General features: G+C 37.3%; 2 protein-coding genes across 2 annotated transcripts in view; one reads left to right on the forward strand and one right to left on the reverse strand.

Annotated features, from left to right (window-relative positions):
- Positions 1–650: 650 nt before the first annotated feature.
- Positions 651–19,934, forward strand: part of RASGRP3 (RAS guanyl releasing protein 3) — a 123,070-nt gene continuing 103,786 nt past the window's right edge. Inside the window, exon 1 of the mRNA XM_043988132.1 lies at positions 651–956. The gene's annotated coding sequence lies outside the window, so the exon portion shown is untranslated. The remainder of the gene's footprint in view (positions 957–19,934) is intronic.
- LOC122743285 (protein crumbs homolog 3-like) lies at positions 13,945–14,773 on the reverse strand. The gene has a single exon (XM_043988135.1). The coding sequence runs from the start codon at positions 14,663–14,665 to the stop codon at positions 14,291–14,293; it is 375 nt and encodes a 124-aa protein (XP_043844070.1). The 5' UTR covers positions 14,666–14,773; the 3' UTR covers positions 13,945–14,290.

Here is a 19,934-nt window from a genome sequence, read left to right on the forward strand (position 1 = left end):
ACCTTAAACTCTTCTAGGATCATAGATGTAGCTCTGGAAAGGCCCTCAGGTATCATGAGATCCAGATTTCTCATTTTACACATCAGGAAACTGAGGCCCAGGGAGCTCAAATGATTTACACAGGGTCATAGAGGTACCAAGTGACAAAGCATAAATTGGAGCCTGGCAAAGGGAGAAAATTGATTTGGATACTTTTCTCTGACTTGAAAGCTAGTTTTCCTTTCTCCTCACTGGACTGGGTTCTGTTTCTGGATTCCTGCAGACAAATCTCTCCATCCTACAAAATCTCCATAGTGTATATAAACTGGGAAGCTAAGAAGTGAATTAAGGAAATCAAATGTGAAGAAGCAGATTTTCCTGATTTGGGGGTGGTGAAGGAGGAGAATACAAAAATGTTTCTGCTTTTATCTGGTGTGAGAATTTGCATTTATATGCCTTCTTGATAAAAGTCCCCAAATATGCCCAGATAAGGTGAGTATTGTGTAAAACTCCCCTTCATCTTCCTGCATTGCCCTCCCCCCAACACCAAACTTTCAAGCCATTCTACTTGGCACACACTCAATTAACTTTCCATTTTCAGTGGCCCTGTCCTACATTATGACTTATCAGCTGTTTGGTGCTTGTCACTAAAAGAAGCAGAGATTGGTGAGAGGAAAAGGGGGGAGGGAGTGGAAGAGAAGAAGCAGGCTGTGGAATGCATTCCCCTATTCCTGTGAAATGCCAAAGCCAACCCATGTGTTAGCAAAAGGTTTTCTAATAAGGAGAATAATGAACTTCAGTTTCTGACCTCCTGGCACGACAGCCGTATTTATCAGAAGGGACATGTGACGCGTTAAGACACACAGCTTGGACTTGAAGGAAACAGCTGTTCGTTCACTTCATGCTTTAGCACTTGGCAGCTGGACAAGAAAGGGTGATGTTTGTGTGGAATACCTCTGCAGACGGACTCTGGTTAAGTAAGTAATTGGAGATTTTGTCTTGTTTTCTGCAAGCCACCAACAGTTTCTTTTTCTTTTTTTTCTTTCTATTTCATGATACTTGGGAGAGAGAGAGATTTGATTTGTCCCTGGGATTAATGTCCACTTGTATTTTTAATGGCATAATTGAACCTGTCTTATTGTTTAAACTACACCAATCTGCCTTTTTATGCTTTATTTAGTTTGATTAATATCATTTTCTCTACTTGGGGGAATGAATAGGCTATATTGTTTTAGGCCAGTAACAAGAAACAGGATAGTCTGTTGACAAAGGATAGGGTTGTTTCCCCCTCCCCTTCTACCTCTGATATATGGGTGGTTGGGCTTAGTCGTAAACTTTAGGTCATGCTGTGAAATAGCAGATGACTTACTGAGGTGCATGAGTGAAGACTTTGAAAGTTTGCCACTGGAAAAGAAACCTTGAAAAGTGATCCAGGCAAATTTAGCTTAATTCCTGTATCTTATTTGAAGAGTTTCCTCCTTAATGCTAGAACAACACTCAATTTGACCGGGCAGGAAAACATGCCAGTAGGAAAAAAAGAGAAAAGCCAGGAGGTTAATGATATTGATAGACATGCAGTTAAATACATAGGTTACCATCTGACAGGTGCTGCCATTTGTGCGTTCTCTAGTTGATATTTTGCCTTAATTGAACTAATTTATCTTTGTTTAGCCTGGAACAGAGCCTTTCCATGTCATAGGGCTTCTTCCTTTGGATGGGGAGGGGTGAGGGTAGAGATGAGATAGTGGAAATAATTACTTTTTTGTTTTGTTTTGTTTTGTTTTGGTAACGCTCAAGGTTTTCCTTCATTTTAACATTGGGCTTGTCAATATTCTGACAACTTGCACCCCAGAGGTACTGCGTGTAGTTGATCAATGTATATGCTGGGGTACAAGATATTGAAAGGATTTATCCCTCCACCACTCATCGATAATAAGATTTTTTTTGAGACGTAAAGAACAGAAGCCAGTCTGGAAACAAGAGATTAGTTGTGGGTTCTTGCCCTTTCTAGGATTCTGACCACACATGATGCATAAAAGGAGAGGCAAAGTGGAAGGTAGAGGAAAAGGAAGATCATTGAGGATGACATAGAACCTCTTGGAAGTAGTGGCGTCCTGAATCAGACATGGTACTGCAGAGTGATACCCAAATGCTTCTTGGCAACTTCCTTGGTTTTATTTATCTACATAGAGTCAATGTCCGGGCGTAAATTCTTGACCTCCACTTCAGTTTTGTGTTTCTGCATTGCATGAATGTTTGTGGTCTGAGTAAGGCTGCTTCTGGGATTCATGCTTTTATTTGGATTCTGAATAAATTGTATAGAATTTGGTATCAGAAATTCTGGGTCCAAATCCTTGCTGTCTTACCGACTACCTGTGTGAACTTAGTCAAGTCAAGAGTCTTCTATGATTGTTTTTTTCATTTATAATATGAGGGCACTGGACTAGATGATAACTTTAAGTAAAAAATCCATATCCCATGATCTCATTTCCAGGGATAATCTAGTGAATGTTCAAACATGTTTGACATCTCAGCCTTTTTCTGCCACTTTTTCATTACTCTTCTCCATGATAATTCACCTCTTCTTGTGTAACCTTATTTGTTCAATCCACACCTTTTATCTCTCAATAATGATAGTCACACATTTTGTGTAGCACTCTTTTGTTATTGTTATTGAGTTCTTTTCCAGTTCAGTGTAACTCTTTGTGATCCCATTTGGGGTTTTCTTTGCAAAGATACTGGAGTGATTTTCCATTTCCTTCTCCAGTTCATTTTACAGATGAGGAAACTGAGGCAAACAGGATTAGGCAACTAGCCCAGGATCACACAACTAGTAAGTGTCTGAAGCTGGATTTGAACTCAAGAAGTTTTCCTTACTCCAGGCACTACTGCACTACCTAGCAGCCCCACAAAACACTTTACACTCATTTATTTGATACAATGCTGTGAGATAAGCAGGTCCAGCTTTATATCTGTGAACCTATTTAGAGCTGGAAAGGACCTCAGAGACCATTTAGTTCAACCAATTCATTTTCCAGATGAGACCCAGAGAGTTAAATGATTTGCCTAACATCACATCAATAGTAACAGAGGTAGATCCTGGGACTCCAGATCCAGATACCAAATTGCTATTCCTCTACTCTCTAATTTTACAGATGAGGAAAGAGGCTCAGAGAGTTTAAGTCATCCAGGGTCATACAGCTATTGCATGGTGGAGGGGGTACTCAAAGCTAAACCTTCTACAGGACAACAGTGACTAGTATGTGGGACTTGGAGTCAGGAGACCAGGATTACATGTTTTGCATGAAATATTATTAGTTGTGTGATGAGAGGCAGGTCATCTCACTTCTGACAACCTCAGTTTCTTCATCTATAAAAATGGCTTTAATAATATGCTATTTACTTATGAGATTGTTGTGAGGAAAAGAATCATAGATACAGAGCTGGAAGAGACTTTAGAAGTCATATAATCTAACTTCCCCTGTTTTACATGTGAGGAAACGGAGATCCAGGGAGGTCAAGTGACTTGCCCAAGGTCACACAGAATCCAGATTTGAATTTAGGTGTTCTGATTTCCAAATTCATCACTCTCTGCTTTCTGCTTTGTATACTTTAAAACATGTCATGAAATGTCATAATTATTATTTTGGTTCCAACTTCAGTTATTGTTCCATTATATTCTTTTCTTATATCCCTACATATTTAGAGAATAAATTAAAATCACCTAGGTAAAACTTAATTTTCTTGTTATAAAGGGCCTCCCCAGCTTACCTGATACCTGAAATATTGATGAAGAAAACCTAATTTTCCTTGGTTACCAAGTCACCTTGAAGAGCTCCATGAAAGAAATCTTTCTGGATGCCTACAGTGATAAATGATTGGTGTGACAGCCTCAAGAAAAGGACTCTTTCCCACTAAATTTCTGAGGGAACCACAAAATGAGGAAATACTGAGAAAAATATGTCTAAGTCCTCCGTTGCTGAGCTGTTTGACTCCTACCATTTATGAAAGGTTCTTTGGTTAGCCCATAAATACATGCTTATTCTTTATCTGTAAGGTAGAGAGAATACTGTGTTAAAGCATTCATGGATCTGTAGATGGACAACTTCCTCTTTACCTAGAGACTGTAAGTTAAAACCTTTGTCAAATTAAATTTTACCAATAGTACTCTGAGTAACAAAGTCATCAGGATTAAAATGCTTGAACCAGGCTCTGTCTCCAATTAATTCTCTAGATGGGGACAATAACATAATTATAATACTGAAGTTAAAGACTTGTTTATCACCCACAAATCTTATGGTACCTTGACTTTTGAAATAAAAGCCTTCCTTGAATTTCTGATAATGTATCCTGTTGAACAAATACTTCTTAAGCACCTGCTAAGTACAGAGTACTGGGCTATACTCTGGAGGAGGGGCAAAGGTAAAATGTGGTCCTTATTCTCATAGAATTTATAAGCTAGTAGAGGGAGTTAGAATATTTTAATGCCTTGTTAGGCTATGATCTCATTGATATGGGTGATATGGGTTTCTTCCTTATGGTACAAATAACAACCCATGGTAGAGCTTAAAAATGTTTATTGATTGATTTATTGGTAAATGCTTTGTAAAAGTTATCTCATTTGTTGAAGTAGGAAAAAAAGGATCTTTGATAACACCATACATCTAATTAATGACAACAACAAGGCAGAGGCTAGGCTAGTGCTCTGTTCTTTTGATTCCCATGACATCATGCACCTTCTTGGAATAGTATTTTATATAGTTTACGAAATGTGTTTTTTTGCAACTCTTCTGACATTTTTTTTTTTTGCGGGGCAATGGGGGTTAAGTGACTTGCCCAGGGTCACACAGCTAGTAAGTGTCAAGTGTCTGAGGTCGGATTTGAGCTCAGGTACTCCTGAATCCAGGGCCGGTGCTTTATCCACTGCGCCACCTAGCCGCCCCCTCTTCTGACATTTTTTACTCTGTGTAGGAATCTTAGTGCAGAGAGAGCAAGGAAGTTGGATATGAGAATCCCTTAGGATAATGGGATCATGGATTTTTATCTGGAAATACTTTATAGGGGGGCGGCTAGGTGGTGCAGTGGATAAAGCACCGGCCCTGGACTCAGGAGTTCCTGAGTTCAAATCCAGCCTCAGACACTTGACACTTACTAGCTGTGTGACCTTGGGCGAGTCACTTAACCCCAATTGCCCTGCAAAAAAATAAATAAATACTTTATAGGTCATTATTTTACAGATGAGGAAACTAAGTCCAAGATCATCACTTAAGGTTACAGGGTACTAAATATTAGAGCTGGGAATTGAACCTAGGACCTATGAGTCTAAATGTTGGTTTCTTTCTCTAGGCTGCCAGGGTAGAACACTTACAGAATGCCATGCAACCTCACACTGTGATGGACATTTACCAGTGGGATTTGGGGTGGACATCAGGACAATAGTGTTCTCTTTCCATTGGAAGGAAGAAAGGAAACAAGAATTTATGAAGTGTCAGAGTGCCAACCTCTGGGGATACAATTAAGAGTAAAAAGAAAAGGGACAGCTAGGTAGCAATGTGGATAGACTACCAGCCCCAGAATCAGGAAGACCTGAGTTCAGATCTGCTTCAGACATTTATTAGCTATGTGACCCTGCACAAGTCATTTATCCCTGATTCACACACACACACAGGCATGCACAGAGAGAGAGAGAGAGAGAGAGAGAGAGAGGCAATTCCTTCTTCTATGAGCTTATATTCTTTTTTGTTTGTTTTTTGCAGGGCAATGGGGGTTAAGTGACTTGCCCAGGGTCACACAGCTAGTAAGTGTCAAGTGTCTGAGGCTGGATTTGAACTCAGGTACTCCTGAATCCAGGGCCGGTGCTTTATCCACTGTGCCACCTAGCCGCCCCTATGAGCTTATATTCTAATGGGGAGAGACAACACAAGAAAGGGAACAGCAAAGTGGATGTGTTGCATGTGTGTTGTAGAGATGGGGTGCAGAGGAGTGAAGGTGCATAGTTTTGAAGTTAAAAGTCAGAAACTGGGTTGGGAGGGGAATGAAGGCTGACCTGGGCCCCTTGACAAAATAGAGGCTGCCTTAGCAAATCCTTAATGGGTGACTCAGGCAGGTCTTACTGAAGGTTGAGAAGGCTGCTGAGGGAGTTTGATGTTTCGGTCCCTGAGGGAATTCTAGTCTGAGACAGCTGGTGTTGAAGTTTAGAAGCCAAGGGTGGGGAATAAAGGACAATGTGTCAGGGGACATAAGGACATCCAGTGCAAAACTTCTCTAGGGGCAGCTAGGTGGCACAGTGGATAGAGCACCAGTCCTGGATTCAGGAGTACCTGAGTTCAAATCTGGACTCAGACACTTAACACTTACTAGCTGTGTGACCCTGGGCAAGTCACTTAACCCCAATTGCCTCACCAAAAAAAAAAACAAACCCAAAAACCTTCTCTAGTAGCTCTATTCTCATGTAAATAATGGAATTGGGCTGATTGATTGGTTTAGATCCTACTTTCACTTTGGGGGGATGGTGGTGAAAGCAATAACCTTTATACAAAGGATCTAATTATCCTTCCCTAAACCCCTCTTCTTCTGAACTAGCTGAGTTCTGTTGAGGATGGACATCATCACTGTGTCTTTGCCCTGGCTGGCTGTCCCTCATGCCTGCAGGGTGCCCTCTTTTCTCCTCTGATTTATTTCATGAGACATTTTGTCAACTCATACTGTAGTGCTTGTGATAAATATTTGAAAAATAATTACTTTGAAGATATTTGTTTCTTATGTATTGTGATTAAAAATCTAATGTGTGTGTCCTTACCTGCCCCACAGTGTGGAGGGAGAATTAGCTAAGGTTTACTTTTAAATTCAGCAACAGTTTAGGCTTTTAAGCATTTATTAAAGTATATTATGGGTTAGCAAAGAGGGAGAGAGAAAGCCGCCTTCACCTAGCTATCCAAGAGAGTAAATTTCTGCAGGTTAGGAAACCTGTCTACCTTCCTACTTTTTCTGCCACCAAAAGTTCCTTTCCAAACCAAAGAGACAGTTCCTTGGTTCGAGTGAAAGCTTCCTGCGGGGCCAGAAGAGGGGTGGGCCCCACACACAGCTCTAAGCTAATTGGCTGGTAGCACTGATTGACATGACTTACAGGCAGTTCTATGAATAGAGGCAATTTCCGGATGCCAGGCAACTTCCTGGTCACTAGTCACATGCTTTTCATCAGGGGGCAGCGTCCTGTTTCTCACAATGTCTTTCTCAGCAGGGGGTGGCACTCTGGTTCTCACAGTATCAACATGTTATATAATGTGTCATGGAGCCCTTTGGTAGTCTGGTGAAGCCTATGGGACCTTTTTAATATAATTTCTTATAATGCATAGGATTACAATGGAAACCACTTATATTGTGATGCATTTATCTATTATCTAACCATATTCATCTATCATCAATCTATCAATTAATTGATTTATCTATCTAGTTATCTGGTTTACAGATCCCAGATTAAGAATAACTGTTGTAATAGATGGAGAACCCGAAAAATGCCACCAAAACTCAAAAAGACCCTCTCAGTAATTTATTTTGGAGTTTGGTAATTTTAATGCAAAGGTGGGAATAGGTGAGCCTAACAAAAAATATTTTGCAAAAATAGAATTTGAAAAAAAAAAAGAAGTGGCCAAAGTACACCAAAGACTTGGAGAATTCACAAAAGTTTCAAGTCTATACATCATGAATACTTTCTTACAGGAGGTCAGGGTGGGAACTGAATAATATCACACATGAAATTGATCAACTTTTAACAGGTAGGCAATGACTTATTACTGATGCTTAAATAAGTCTTTAATCAAATGATGATATATAATCAAACTATTGATTTATCAGGGCAAATATCAAAATCAGTACAAAGGTAAAAGAAAGATGAAAAATAAGAAAAATTATATGGCATGCAGTGATAACTGCTTCATCCTGATCTATTTAAAGAAATCATTAATGATAAAAAGTGAAATCTGGACAAAGGAAGGGACATAGAAATCAATGACAAAAATTTTAACAGAAGTTTAATGAATGCAAATTAGGTGCCATAATAAGAAAATCAAAAGAGCTTAAAGTTTCCTAAGCACGACTCTTTTCCCTAGTGGAAAGATATGAGTTAAGTGAAACACAAAATTAGAATGCAAACTCATTTGTAAAATCTTACAGAAAAAGATGGTGGAAAATTGTGAGCATTTTCAATTCATAAAATAGGAGTCAAAGGTAAAACCAGTTTAAAGAATGCTTGGTAAGATACCAACGTGTTCAAAGATATCCTAAGCACATTTAAGAATAACAATATAATCATGACAAGTAGAAGAAAAATGGAAAAGATCTGAAAAAATATTATAACAAAACCTTTTTTCCCCCCCAGGGCAATGAGGGTTAAGTGACTTGCCCAGGGTCATGCAGCTAGTAAGTGTCAAGTGTCTGAAGCTGGACTTGAACTCAGGTTCTCCTGAATCCAAGACTAGTGCTTTTTCCACTGCTCCACCTAGCTGCCTCCAACAAATCCTTTTCATAAACCAAGACGGTGGAGCCACCACAATGAAACACTAACATTATAGTCTCAGATGTGCTTATAGAGAAGGAATAAATTGCATTAAAGAAAATAATGATAATAAAAGCATCTGGCCTGGATCAAATATATGTGGAGGAGAGCAGTTTTGAGACTATCAAGTCACAAGAAGATAATACAAAAAGTGTGAAAAAATCAGACCTTATTAATTATAACTAAAAATAGAGGACTGACCACAGAACATTAACTACATTTGTACATTTGTGTTTCTTTTTTTCATCTATACAAAGTTGTTTTTTAAAATCAGGCCTGTCTATGAACTCATCAAGGAAATCTGTAGTAAAGGTAGTAGTAATGAATAGGTAAAGTTTTACAAGTAATAATCCACATTATACTATATTTTTGCTATCATACAATTGGTTCAAAGATACCAGAAAATAATAATATCAATAGCCAACATTTATGTTGTTGTTGTTGTTGTTGTTGTCAAGTCATTTTCAGTTGTGTCTGACTCTTTGTGACCCTATTTGGGGTTTTCTTGGTAAAGATACTGGAGTGGTTTGCCATTTCCTTCTCCAGTTCATTTTACTGTAACTGAGGCAAAAAAAAAAAAAAAGGCAGAGGGCAGCTAGATGGTGCAGTGGATGAAGCACCAGCACTGGTGCTTAGGAGGACGTGAGTTCAAATCCAGCCTCAGACACTTGACACTAGCTGTGACCCTGGGTAAGTCACTTAATCCTCATTGCCCTGCAAAAAAAAAAAAAAAAGGTTAAGTGACTTGCCCAGAGTTACACAGATAATAAATAAGTCTTCTTGACTCCAGGTCTGGTGCTCTATACACTGTACCACCTACTTGCCCCTAACATTTATATAGTACTTACTATATGCCAGGCACTGTGGTAAGTACTTTACAATTATTATCTCATTTGATCCTCACATCAACTCTGAGAGGTAGGTGGTATAACTATTCCTGGTTTACAGATGAGGAAACTGAGGCAAACAGAAGTTTTTTTTTTAAAAAAAAAAAGGTTAAGTGACTTATTCAGGGTCACATAACCAGTAAGTATCTGAAGCTAGCTTTAACTCAGGTCTCCAAACAGTAGGCCTGATGCTCTATTCAAAGTACTCTCAGTGCCTAACAAGAACCCACTATGCTTGTTTGTTAACAATTTTTAAAAGAAAAAGACTGATTCAGGAGAGAAAAACACCCCCTTAAAGGCTTTCCTTTCACAAGATGCCTCCCATCTATACAACAAAATCATTCAAGATTCCTTTAAAAATGTTACAGAAAAACCTCGTCCAAGGAGACATCTTCCCAATAGTCTTGCTCAACAAGAAACTAGTCTATTGAGGTTTTAACTCCTTCATTTCTCTTCTAGAGTACCTTTAATGACTCCAAGCTTCTCACTGAAACGGGAGTCTCCTGCTTTTTAAAATCACTAATCTTCTATCAGCAGTGGTTTTGGATATAAGTCATGGAGCATCACAGTCTGTGAAGAATTAAAACTGAGTATCACTCAGAGGGCAGTGGACACATATATGGTAGGTTGGAACAGGTTGGAAAATAACAGATAAGGAACTAGGAGGAAGAACTAGAATTAAAGATATAGGGAAAAATCATTGAGAGGAAAAGAGATTAAAGGGTTCATGTGTGTTCCATCAATATATTTTTTTTTAATTTTTTTTTTTTAGTGAGGCAATTGGGGTTAAGTGACTTGCCCAGGGTCACACAGCTAGTAAGTGTTAAGTGTCTGAGGCCGGATTTGAACTCAGGTATTCCTGACTCCAGGGCCGGTGCTCTATCCACTGCGCCACCTAGCTGCCCCCATCAATATATTTTTGATGACAAGAGAAAGGCAGGAAAGTCTTTCACCCTCCCTCCTCCCCTCTACCCCTGGCCACAGCATGTTAGAGAGGATCCACTATGGCAGATTTATGGAAGAACATGGACAACAATCCCATAGGATCAGCGGGCATGGCTATATTGTGATTTGTACTGTCAGAAAATATCCATATTTATGATTTTACTCTTTAGAGTATCGGCAACTCAGGAATGTAAGGTGCCACGATAATCTTGCATTGAAAATGTAAAAAAACCCCAATTGACTAGGTAGATAAAAATAGTAACTAAAGGCTTTCCTCCAATAAGTTGTCTCCCATGTAAACCAAGTCAGAATAAGCATTTATTAAGTATTTACTGTATTCTAGGTATTGTGCTAAAATCATGGGGAGACATAGAAAGGCAAAAACATTATCTTTGCCTTCAGAGACCTCACATTCTAAGATAGTGGTGGTGGGGACAAAATAATTATGTACATCCAAGAGTAGGTACAGTGAAAATATTAACACTGAGCAAGATTCCTTAAAAGATCTGCTAACAAAGTTGGTTTTAAAAAAATCCTTCTGATTATTTTCAGCAAGCTAGTCCTTATCAGTAAAAGGAGATCTGCACCTAGGGAATTGGACATGGCATATCTACTGCAGTTTGTATCCAGAGAGTTAGTAGTATAAATATGTTTTGCTAATACTGGTTGGGAAATTTTTTACACTTTCTTTGTGTCCTGGATTAAGGGTTTGTTTTCCCTTTCTTTCATATATAAAGAATATATCTATCTTGTATATGGGGCCTTGCATCTGATTAGTGTCTATGTGATAATTCCAGGTGTCTCTTAGTTTAGGAATTACATTGATACTCCTCACAAGTTAAGTTGATTACCTCTAATCTCATCAACAAACTAGTGGCTCAAGCTTTGTTTGACACCACCTCCCTCAGCCTTCTCTCCCAATTTGATTGAAGGGCTTGAGGGTGGAGTAGTGAACTCGTAATGTCTTCCTTTAGAGAGTACAGAAACTGGACTTTTTGGCTCACTCCACTCTGCATCTTCAGCTCTACTTGAGTTCAACTCCATTGGACCTTATGTCAGCTACCACCTGGTCTCTCTGTCTCCCCTATTAAATTATGAACTCCTTGAGGTCATGGACTATCTTCATATTAATTTTACCTCTAGCACTTAGCACAGTTTCTGGCACATAGTAGGTACCATATATGTTTGTGTGTTGGATTGAATTAGATATAAATTGTTTCCCTGGTTCTGTTCATATTATTCTTTATTAGTTTTTAAAAGTCATCAAAACTGTTCATTTTTATATTGATATGGTATAATAGTATACTAATGATACAGTATAACAATATAGTATAAATATGTATTGCTACTATAGCAGTATAAGTTGTTCTCTTTCACTTTGCATCAGTTCATGTCTTTTTTGAAGCAATCTGTTGCCTCATTTCTTATAGCACAATATGTTACCACAATATACTATCTCATTCATATACTATATGTTTTTCAGCCATTCCAAAGTGATGAGCATCACCTTAGTTTCCAGTTTTCTTGTCACCATAGAATTGATTTAAATATTTTTATACTTAAAGGACTTTTCCCTCTTCTATGATTTCTTTAGGGTATAGTGCTAGCTAGGTCAAAGCCTATGTGTTGTTTAGCAACATTTTGTGTGTAATTACAAATTGCTTTTCAGAATGGTTGTACTAGTCAATCAAATGTACCTATTTTCCCACAGCATCTCCAACATTTATTATTTTCTCTTTTTGTCATTATTGCTACTCAGGTATGTGAAGAAGAATCTCAGAATTGCTTTAATTTGCATTTTTCTAATTGGTAGAATTTTTTCATATGCTATAGATAGCCTGGTTTTCTTCTCCTGAGAACTATTTATTTCCTTGAATCATTTATCAATTGGGGAATGGGTCTCATTCATCTGTTTGAATCAGTTCTTCATATGTCTTGGAAATGAGTTCTTTATCAGAGAAGCTTTCTTCTGAGATTTTGCCCAGATAATCATTCACTTTTAATTTTAGCTTTGTTATGTTTGTGAAAAAGTTTTACAATTTTATGTAATCAAAATTATTTTCTACATATTCTGTTCTTTGGTTATGAACATTCTTATTCATAGATCTGATAGATATGTTTTTCATGTTACCCTAATTAGTTTATTCTGTGACCTTTTACATCTAGATCAAGTACACTATCCATTTGGAGCTTATCTTTGTATAACATGTGAGGTCTTGGTCTTCATATAATTTCTTCCATTTTGCCATGTAATTTCCCCAGCACTTTAAAAAATATACTGTAGTTAGTCTTTATCCCAATACCTGGGATCTTTGGGTTTATCAAATTTTAGGATATCAGGTAGTTCCCTTTTTTTTCTTGACCAACTGCAAATTATTTTAATAACTGCCTTTTAGTATAGTTTGAGATTTGGTGCTACTTGCCCCACTTGGTTTCTATTTATTTTCATTTTTTCTTTTGAGAAACAATGTGACTTTTGTTACTATTTTTTTTTAGTTTTACAGAGTATTACTTTGGTAGTTTGATTAGTGTGGTATTAAATAAGTATATTAATTTAGGTAGTATTATAATTTTTATTATATTGACTTGTTCTATCCATGAGCACTGAGTATTCTTCCAATTATTCAGGTCTGTCTTTACTTCTATAAAACAGTAGTATTTGTATAGTGCTTGTGTGTATAGAAGATAGTCTCCCAAATATTATATATATTCTATAGTAATTTAAAATGGAATTTCTTTTTCTATCTCTTCTTGCTTGATTTTATTGGTATTAGATTTTTGTGTATTTATTTTTTATTCTGCAAGTTTTCTAAAGTTGTTAATTGCTTCAAATAATTTTAGTTGACTAAGATTTTTCAAGTGTATCATCATATCATTGGCACAAAATGATTTTTTTTCTTTTTTTCTAGTTATTTCCTTGCTATAGCCAGCATTTCTTTTACTTTGCCAAATAAAAGTGATGACAGTGGACATTCTTGTTTCACCCCTATATTTGTGGTACAGGATTCTAATCTATGTGTATTACAAATAACAGTAGTTGTAGGTTTTAGATATATACTATTTATCCTTTTAAGGAAAGATTTATTTATTCCTGTATATTCTATTTTTCAAACATGAATGGATATTGTATTTTGTTAAGAGCATTTTCTACATACATATGATATAACCAAATAATTTTTTTGATTTTTTTTTATTCATAGACTTAATTAAATTTATAGTTTTTCTAATACTAAACCAACCCTACATTCCTGGTATAAATCCAATCTGGTCATAGAGTATAATCTTTGTGATGTGTGATAAAATTTACTTGTGAATCTGTTTGGTTCTTGAATTTTTTTCCTTTGTTAGTTCATTTATTTCTTGTTCAATATATTTCCTCTGAAATTAGATTATTTAAATTCTCCATTTCTTGTTTTGTTAGTTTAAGTATCATATTTTCATGAAGATTCATTGATTTGATTTAAGTTGATGTACAGTTGGGCAAAATAGTTTCTAAAAATATCCTTTATTTCTTTATCTGTGGTGAATTCTTCATTTTTGATAATGGTAATTTAATTTTCTTTCTTCTTTTTTTTTTTTTTGACCTTAAGACCATCTTTATAAAAAACACAAATCAAGCAGCCCCTCCCCAGGACAATTCTAGGGAATTGGAGGTAGTGGCTCAGGAAAAGGGGAGGAGGAAATTTCAGAGAAAAGGGGGTGGGGGAGGATTTCCAGTAGGAGTGGAAGCCTTTTCCAAGCACCTCCTTTTCAGTTCAAATACCTATTATTATTCACTGGGAGGGGAAGATTAGACCTGAGAGAGTTAAGTGGCCTCCGGGAGGGTGGAATGTTAGTCAAATGACCAGGGGAGGGGAAAGGGGTGATCAGTTTCGGCGCTCGCCAAAGTCTCAGCCCCTGGGGGCCCAAACCTTTTGCACCCGCCCTAATCCCAGCAGGACACCCAGCCCCACGCCTTGTTCTTCGAGTCCTGGGGACCTGGGGCTGCCACAGCCGCATGGGACAACTGCTCTTCACTGCTGGGCCGGTAGGTGCCCTCTGTCTGGCGTTTCTCCCGAAGCTTCCGACCCAGCAGGACCAGTGCCACTACCAGGAGGAGGATACCCAGGACTGAGAACACAGTGATGATGACAGTAACTGCACCCTGGGACAGGGCCCCGCTGGGTGGTGGTGTTGTGGAAGGGATGGTAGTGTAGCTTTCATTCCGGGTGTGGACAGTCTTATGGGCCAAGGTGAGCCGGGGGTTCAACAACTGCAGGCTCAGTGCCAAGCACAGGCCCAGGCCAGGGCTGCTCGCCATGGGCCCCTGGGGAACAGAACCAGGCCCGTGCCTCAGCTGACCTGGCTCCTGCTCCCAAACTGCAGGACCTCCAGTGGCTACTGCATCTCGGGCTACTGGCGCCAGCTTTCAACTCTGGTCCTCAGTTTCAATTTTCTTTCTTCTTAATCAAGTTCTGTAGGGTTTTATATAATTTATTGTTTTTCCAAAAATAGTTCCAAGTTTTGTCAATTAATTCAATTTTATTGTCAATTTAGCGAATTTCTTGCTATTTTGGGATGCTATGCCTCTTACTGTAGCACAAGATTACATTAGCTGTTTTGGGTGAAACATCACACTGCTTGAAGTTCACTAAGACTCAGATCTTTTCTGAATAACTATTGTTTAATTGTATCTTGTACTTATGAAGTTGATTTGTTGTGTTAAAGTATAATACCTTATTTACCCTTAATGAATGTCATTTTTCCAAGATTCAGTCCAATGCTTTACCTCAGAGTTGTCAAATTTGTGACAAAATTCACCAAGTGAATCACATTAAAATGTAATTGAGAAATGCTTAACAAAATAAATTTTAAAAATACAATAGAACACAGATAATGTCAATTTGTGATTTTCTAAATCAATATACCATAATCAGGCATCTGTTTCTGAGTTTTTTGCTATGGCTCTAGCTTGTTCCTCTTTGCATCACTTGCAAATTTATATATCCCATCTATACCTTTATTTAAGTCATTGATGTTTTAATAGCACAGAGTCATGAAGAGAATTTTGGGCTACTCCACTGGTGACCACCAGCAATGTTGGCATTGAACTATTAGGAGCTCTTCTTTAATTTCAACTTATTCAACTAATTTTGAATATATCTAATTGTATTTTGTTCTAATCCACAACTTTCCCACCTCTATATCTATACTATATCTATATCTCTATCTCTATATATAGCAATGCCCTCATCTAATAGTTTAATAGTCTTGTAAAAAAAAAAAAAGGTGAGCTTAATTTAGTGTCCCCTCACTAGTTCTTTGGAAACACTATATCCCAGCCCAGAAGTTCACAACTATATCTATAATGATCCATTCTTGTAGTTTCACCAGAATCAAAGTCAAACTATTGGTCTGTAGTTTGACTTTTCCCTTTTTTTGAAAAATCAAGACCTTTGCTCTTCTCCAGTTTTATGATACCATTTCTTGTTTTCTATATTCTTTCAAACATTACTAACAGTGGCTCAGCAATCATATCCCATCTGTTTAATCTCTAATTCAATAAACATTCATTATGCATCTATTCTAGAGGAAAAGGGATTATAGACCAGTGTGCTTGCTAGCATGAGAAACATTTTCCACTGTGCCTGTTTAGCATTATTTTCCTTTGGAAAGTCACCTGCTGAGAACTTTAGTCTGGTATAGTTATTGAAAATTGCTTTTTCAGTCTTTTTTCTTTGATAGAGATCCAGCTCATTGTGTGGTGACATTTGGCCATAGTCATGAAAAGTGACAGTGGATAGTTTTACCTTGCACTTGCACATTATGTTGTCTAAAGCTCAGTGGCAGGGGAAATATTTGTCCAAAAAATTGGCATGTGGTCAATTTCATATGATAGCTATTCCATAATTAAATTACAGCATGAAGTAGACTTCTTGAACATGAAAGGGGGATTATTTTGATGAAAATATTTTTAAAGGGAAAACAATTTTTTCAGAGATAAACTAGTTCAATGGATATGATGTCTGTGGCATAATCTGGACCTCTTGTTCTTTCCTGATAATTGAAAGAGGAAGGGTAGGCATGAGAAGGGAAGAGTAACAGTGGTTTTTTGCTGCTAGAAGCTCAGCCTTGTGCATTTGGTACCCTGGGAATTTGATGGCTTCAGAGCAATTGTCCCTAGCCTTGGTGACATTGATATTGATGAAAGATCTCAGCCATTCTATATATTATTTATAAATAATAGTAAATCCTGATACATTTTCTTCAATCTAATATTGGTGGACATCCCCTTGCCCTTTAAAAATTATAGCTCCTTCTTGAAGAAATAATGGCTTACACTAAGGTCAATGGAGTGTTTGCTTGTGTAGAAATTAGCCATTTAAAGGCATAACAAATTGCTCATGATTACATTGATTTGCTGATAGAATTACTCAGATCTTAAATTTAAACAGCAAACATTGAAATATATCACATAATCAATTCTATTATCTATGCTACAAGGGGAAAGAAAATTTGGAAAAATGAAGTGAACATATAATTTTCTAACCTCTTTTTCTTTCCCTAGATATGAATACTGCTAGAAAATAAACTCAGCAACTTGACTTTAGTGGAAAATACACTGGAGTGGGGGTCAGGCAAGACCTAGTTTTGATCTTGCCTCCAATATCTACTTTTGTGACTTTGAATAAATCATTTAAGCTGCCCAGGTCTGTTACCTCATCCATATCAATCAAGCAATAAAATCTATTATGTACCTGCCATAATCCAGACACTTTGCTAAGCATCATAAGCACAAACACAACAAATAAAACAATACATATTGCAAGGAGCTTATATTATAATCAATGGAGAAAGCCACAAAGACATTTAAGTATATACAGAATATATATGAAGAGGAGAAATACAAAGTAATTAAATGCAAAGAAATATGAGAGGGAGGCTACTAACATTTGAGGGGACAAGACTAGGTGACTTCTAAGGTACCTTGTAGCTAGAGATCTATGATCCTATGAATCTATGGATCCTGGCTCCAATACGTAGTAGTCATCTGACTCCAGACAGTCACCTAGCCTCTCCAAGTCTCAGTTTCCTCATTTGGAAGTTATGATAATATTTGTATTGACTTATTTCAAAGTATTATTCTTAGAAAAAAGTTGTGTTTATTATTATTTGAGTAATCTTTTCTTCTGGAGCTTGAAAATACTTAGTAACTTAAATCAGAATTAAAAACTAATTTAAAATAAAAGAACTTAAAATGGTCCCTGTATTTTGTTCTGGCAAAGTTAGATCATGAATGTAATTACTCTTACTTCTCTTCTAATATGGTATCTTCAGCTAAATGGGGCAACTTGCTCTGCCTCAATATTAACCCTGTATTTTCCACCTCAGTGTCTGCACGGATAGTCCTCCACATCTAGAGACACTACCTCCTCAACTCCATTTTTTTAATCCCCATTTTTGAAAAAAATAAGGATCAGCTCATGTATTATCTGACATCTTTATGGATTCCCTTCAGTTTTTTTTGCTTCTTCCTGCTCAAATTATCATTTGTATTCTTATGTCTCTAGCTGTATATCCTTCCCTGACTTAGAATATGAGCTCACTTAGGGGTGAGGCTGTTATTTTGTGTTTGTATCCCCAGTGCCTTGCACAATATCTTGCCAGGACTAGGTGCTTAATAAATGCCTCTCAGACTGGATAGGATTGAATTGAATTGATTTTGGATTCCGGGCTGCTTTGAATTGTCTTGTTTCTGTGTGTTTTAAGTAAGCTATGTTTAATTTACACATGGACTACATACCATTCAAAGTCATATGAATGGACAAGAAGTTTTAAATGGCAGCATTTTATGGTGGGGTATAAGGCTCAACTGGAACACGGCACTGAGAGATTTTATGTATGTACATGCTCTCACTCTAGTTCCCCAGAGAAGAGTCTGTTTTCTACAAAATAATTTCCTTCTGCTGCTGCCATTTTGTCTGGACTTGGTTTGCTCTTAGGAATATTACCCACTGCTTTAGCCTTTTGCAAGGCACCTTGGTCATGTGGTACATGTGGAACAAGGTTTTCTTGGGTTGTATGACTGACATTCAACTTAGACTCACACATGCACATTCACCTCATCCCATTTGAAGACCTTTATAGAATCAAAGAAACATCACAAGACCCTTTGGATAGAGATAGTGATAAGCAGTTATAATCAGGGGAACATTACTCTCAGCCCTCCCAGGAAGAACTTATTCAAATCTGTATCACAAAGATTTTGTTTTTAATTTTTGTGCTGTGTACATCTGGCAGGATTGTCCTCAGGGACTGCTAGAGAAGCAGGCTTCGAGCAATATCTGACCTAAAATCTCAAAGGGATGACATGCATAAAAAACTACTCTGACTATTAGAGCTGGTTGATGAACCAGCACTGACAGCTTGCTTCAAATTCACCATCATCCTTATAAGAAGTGGCACAACATTGACCTGAAGAGGGAAATCTATGCCCTCTGTTACATTGTCCTTGTTGCCACTGTCAGTGACTGATAAGATGAAACAATTCTTTTCTACCATTTGCTTTTTGTACCATGTGTTCTTAGTCTTGTAGTGAAGATTTTCTCTTCAGAACACTGAAATGGACCCCTTTTCTAGAAGATTCATACCCACAGACTGATCTGTGTTCTTGGTGGATGGGGGAAGGTGCCTTATGCAGCTCAGGCCTGAGCGCCTGTCATTTATAGGCATGAGTAAGAAAGATAACAGTAAAAGCTGATTTACTCAACAATACTCAGCACTTTACATACATTTGATCCTGACAACTCTATGAGGTAGGTGTGATTATTGTCCTTATTCTGATGAAATTGAGGCTTAGAATGGTTAATTCATTTGCTAGGGGTCACATAACTAATAATTATCTAATGCAGGACTCAAACCTAGGACTTTCTGCTCTTTCTACTATGCCTCTCTACAGATGGTGAATAGAAAGGGTTCAGCACTTTAGAAAATCATTTCTTGCCTTAGTTCACATCAGGAGTAGTGAAGACAATTTATATGGTTTGATGTAAATTGACTTATATCAAATGACAATGAGAAAAATTTTAATATGATCAGATTGGATGATCTTAAGATGGTTATTAAGAATGTAATAAATGTAATAATAAATGAATAGTCCAGATTTGGCAGCATTTTATATAGAGGGCCAAATGTTATATCTTGAGAGAAATAATTTAATCTAATCTAGTATATGTGTATGTGTATGTGTATATGTATGTGTATGCATATGCATATGCATATGTATTTGTATATACACACATATTTATATTTATAAGAGGATTGACTATTAAATATAACATAATAAATATATCAATAGTAGTATTTTTTTAAAGTGAGGCAATTGGGGTTAAGTGACTTGCCCAGGGTCACACAGCTAGTAAGTGTTAAGTGTCTGAGGCCAGATTTGAACTCAGGCCCTCCTGAATCCAGGGCCAGTGCTCTATCCACTGTGCCACCTAGCTGCCCCATCAATAGTAGTAATTTTAAGCATCTTCCTAAAGATGTTGATCTAATATATGACTATTTTAGGTGTTTCTATGTCTTTTACA

Source organism: Dromiciops gliroides, chromosome 2 (genome assembly GCF_019393635.1).
Source record: "Dromiciops gliroides isolate mDroGli1 chromosome 2, mDroGli1.pri, whole genome shotgun sequence".
In the NCBI taxonomy this organism is placed as follows: domain Eukaryota; kingdom Metazoa; phylum Chordata; class Mammalia; order Microbiotheria; family Microbiotheriidae; genus Dromiciops; species Dromiciops gliroides.

Excerpts from the sequence above, each read along its gene's own strand:
- LOC122743285 (XM_043988135.1), bottom strand. The coding sequence starts at position 14,665 with ATGGCGAGCAGCCCTGGCCTGGGCCTGTGCTTGGCACTGAGCCTGCAG.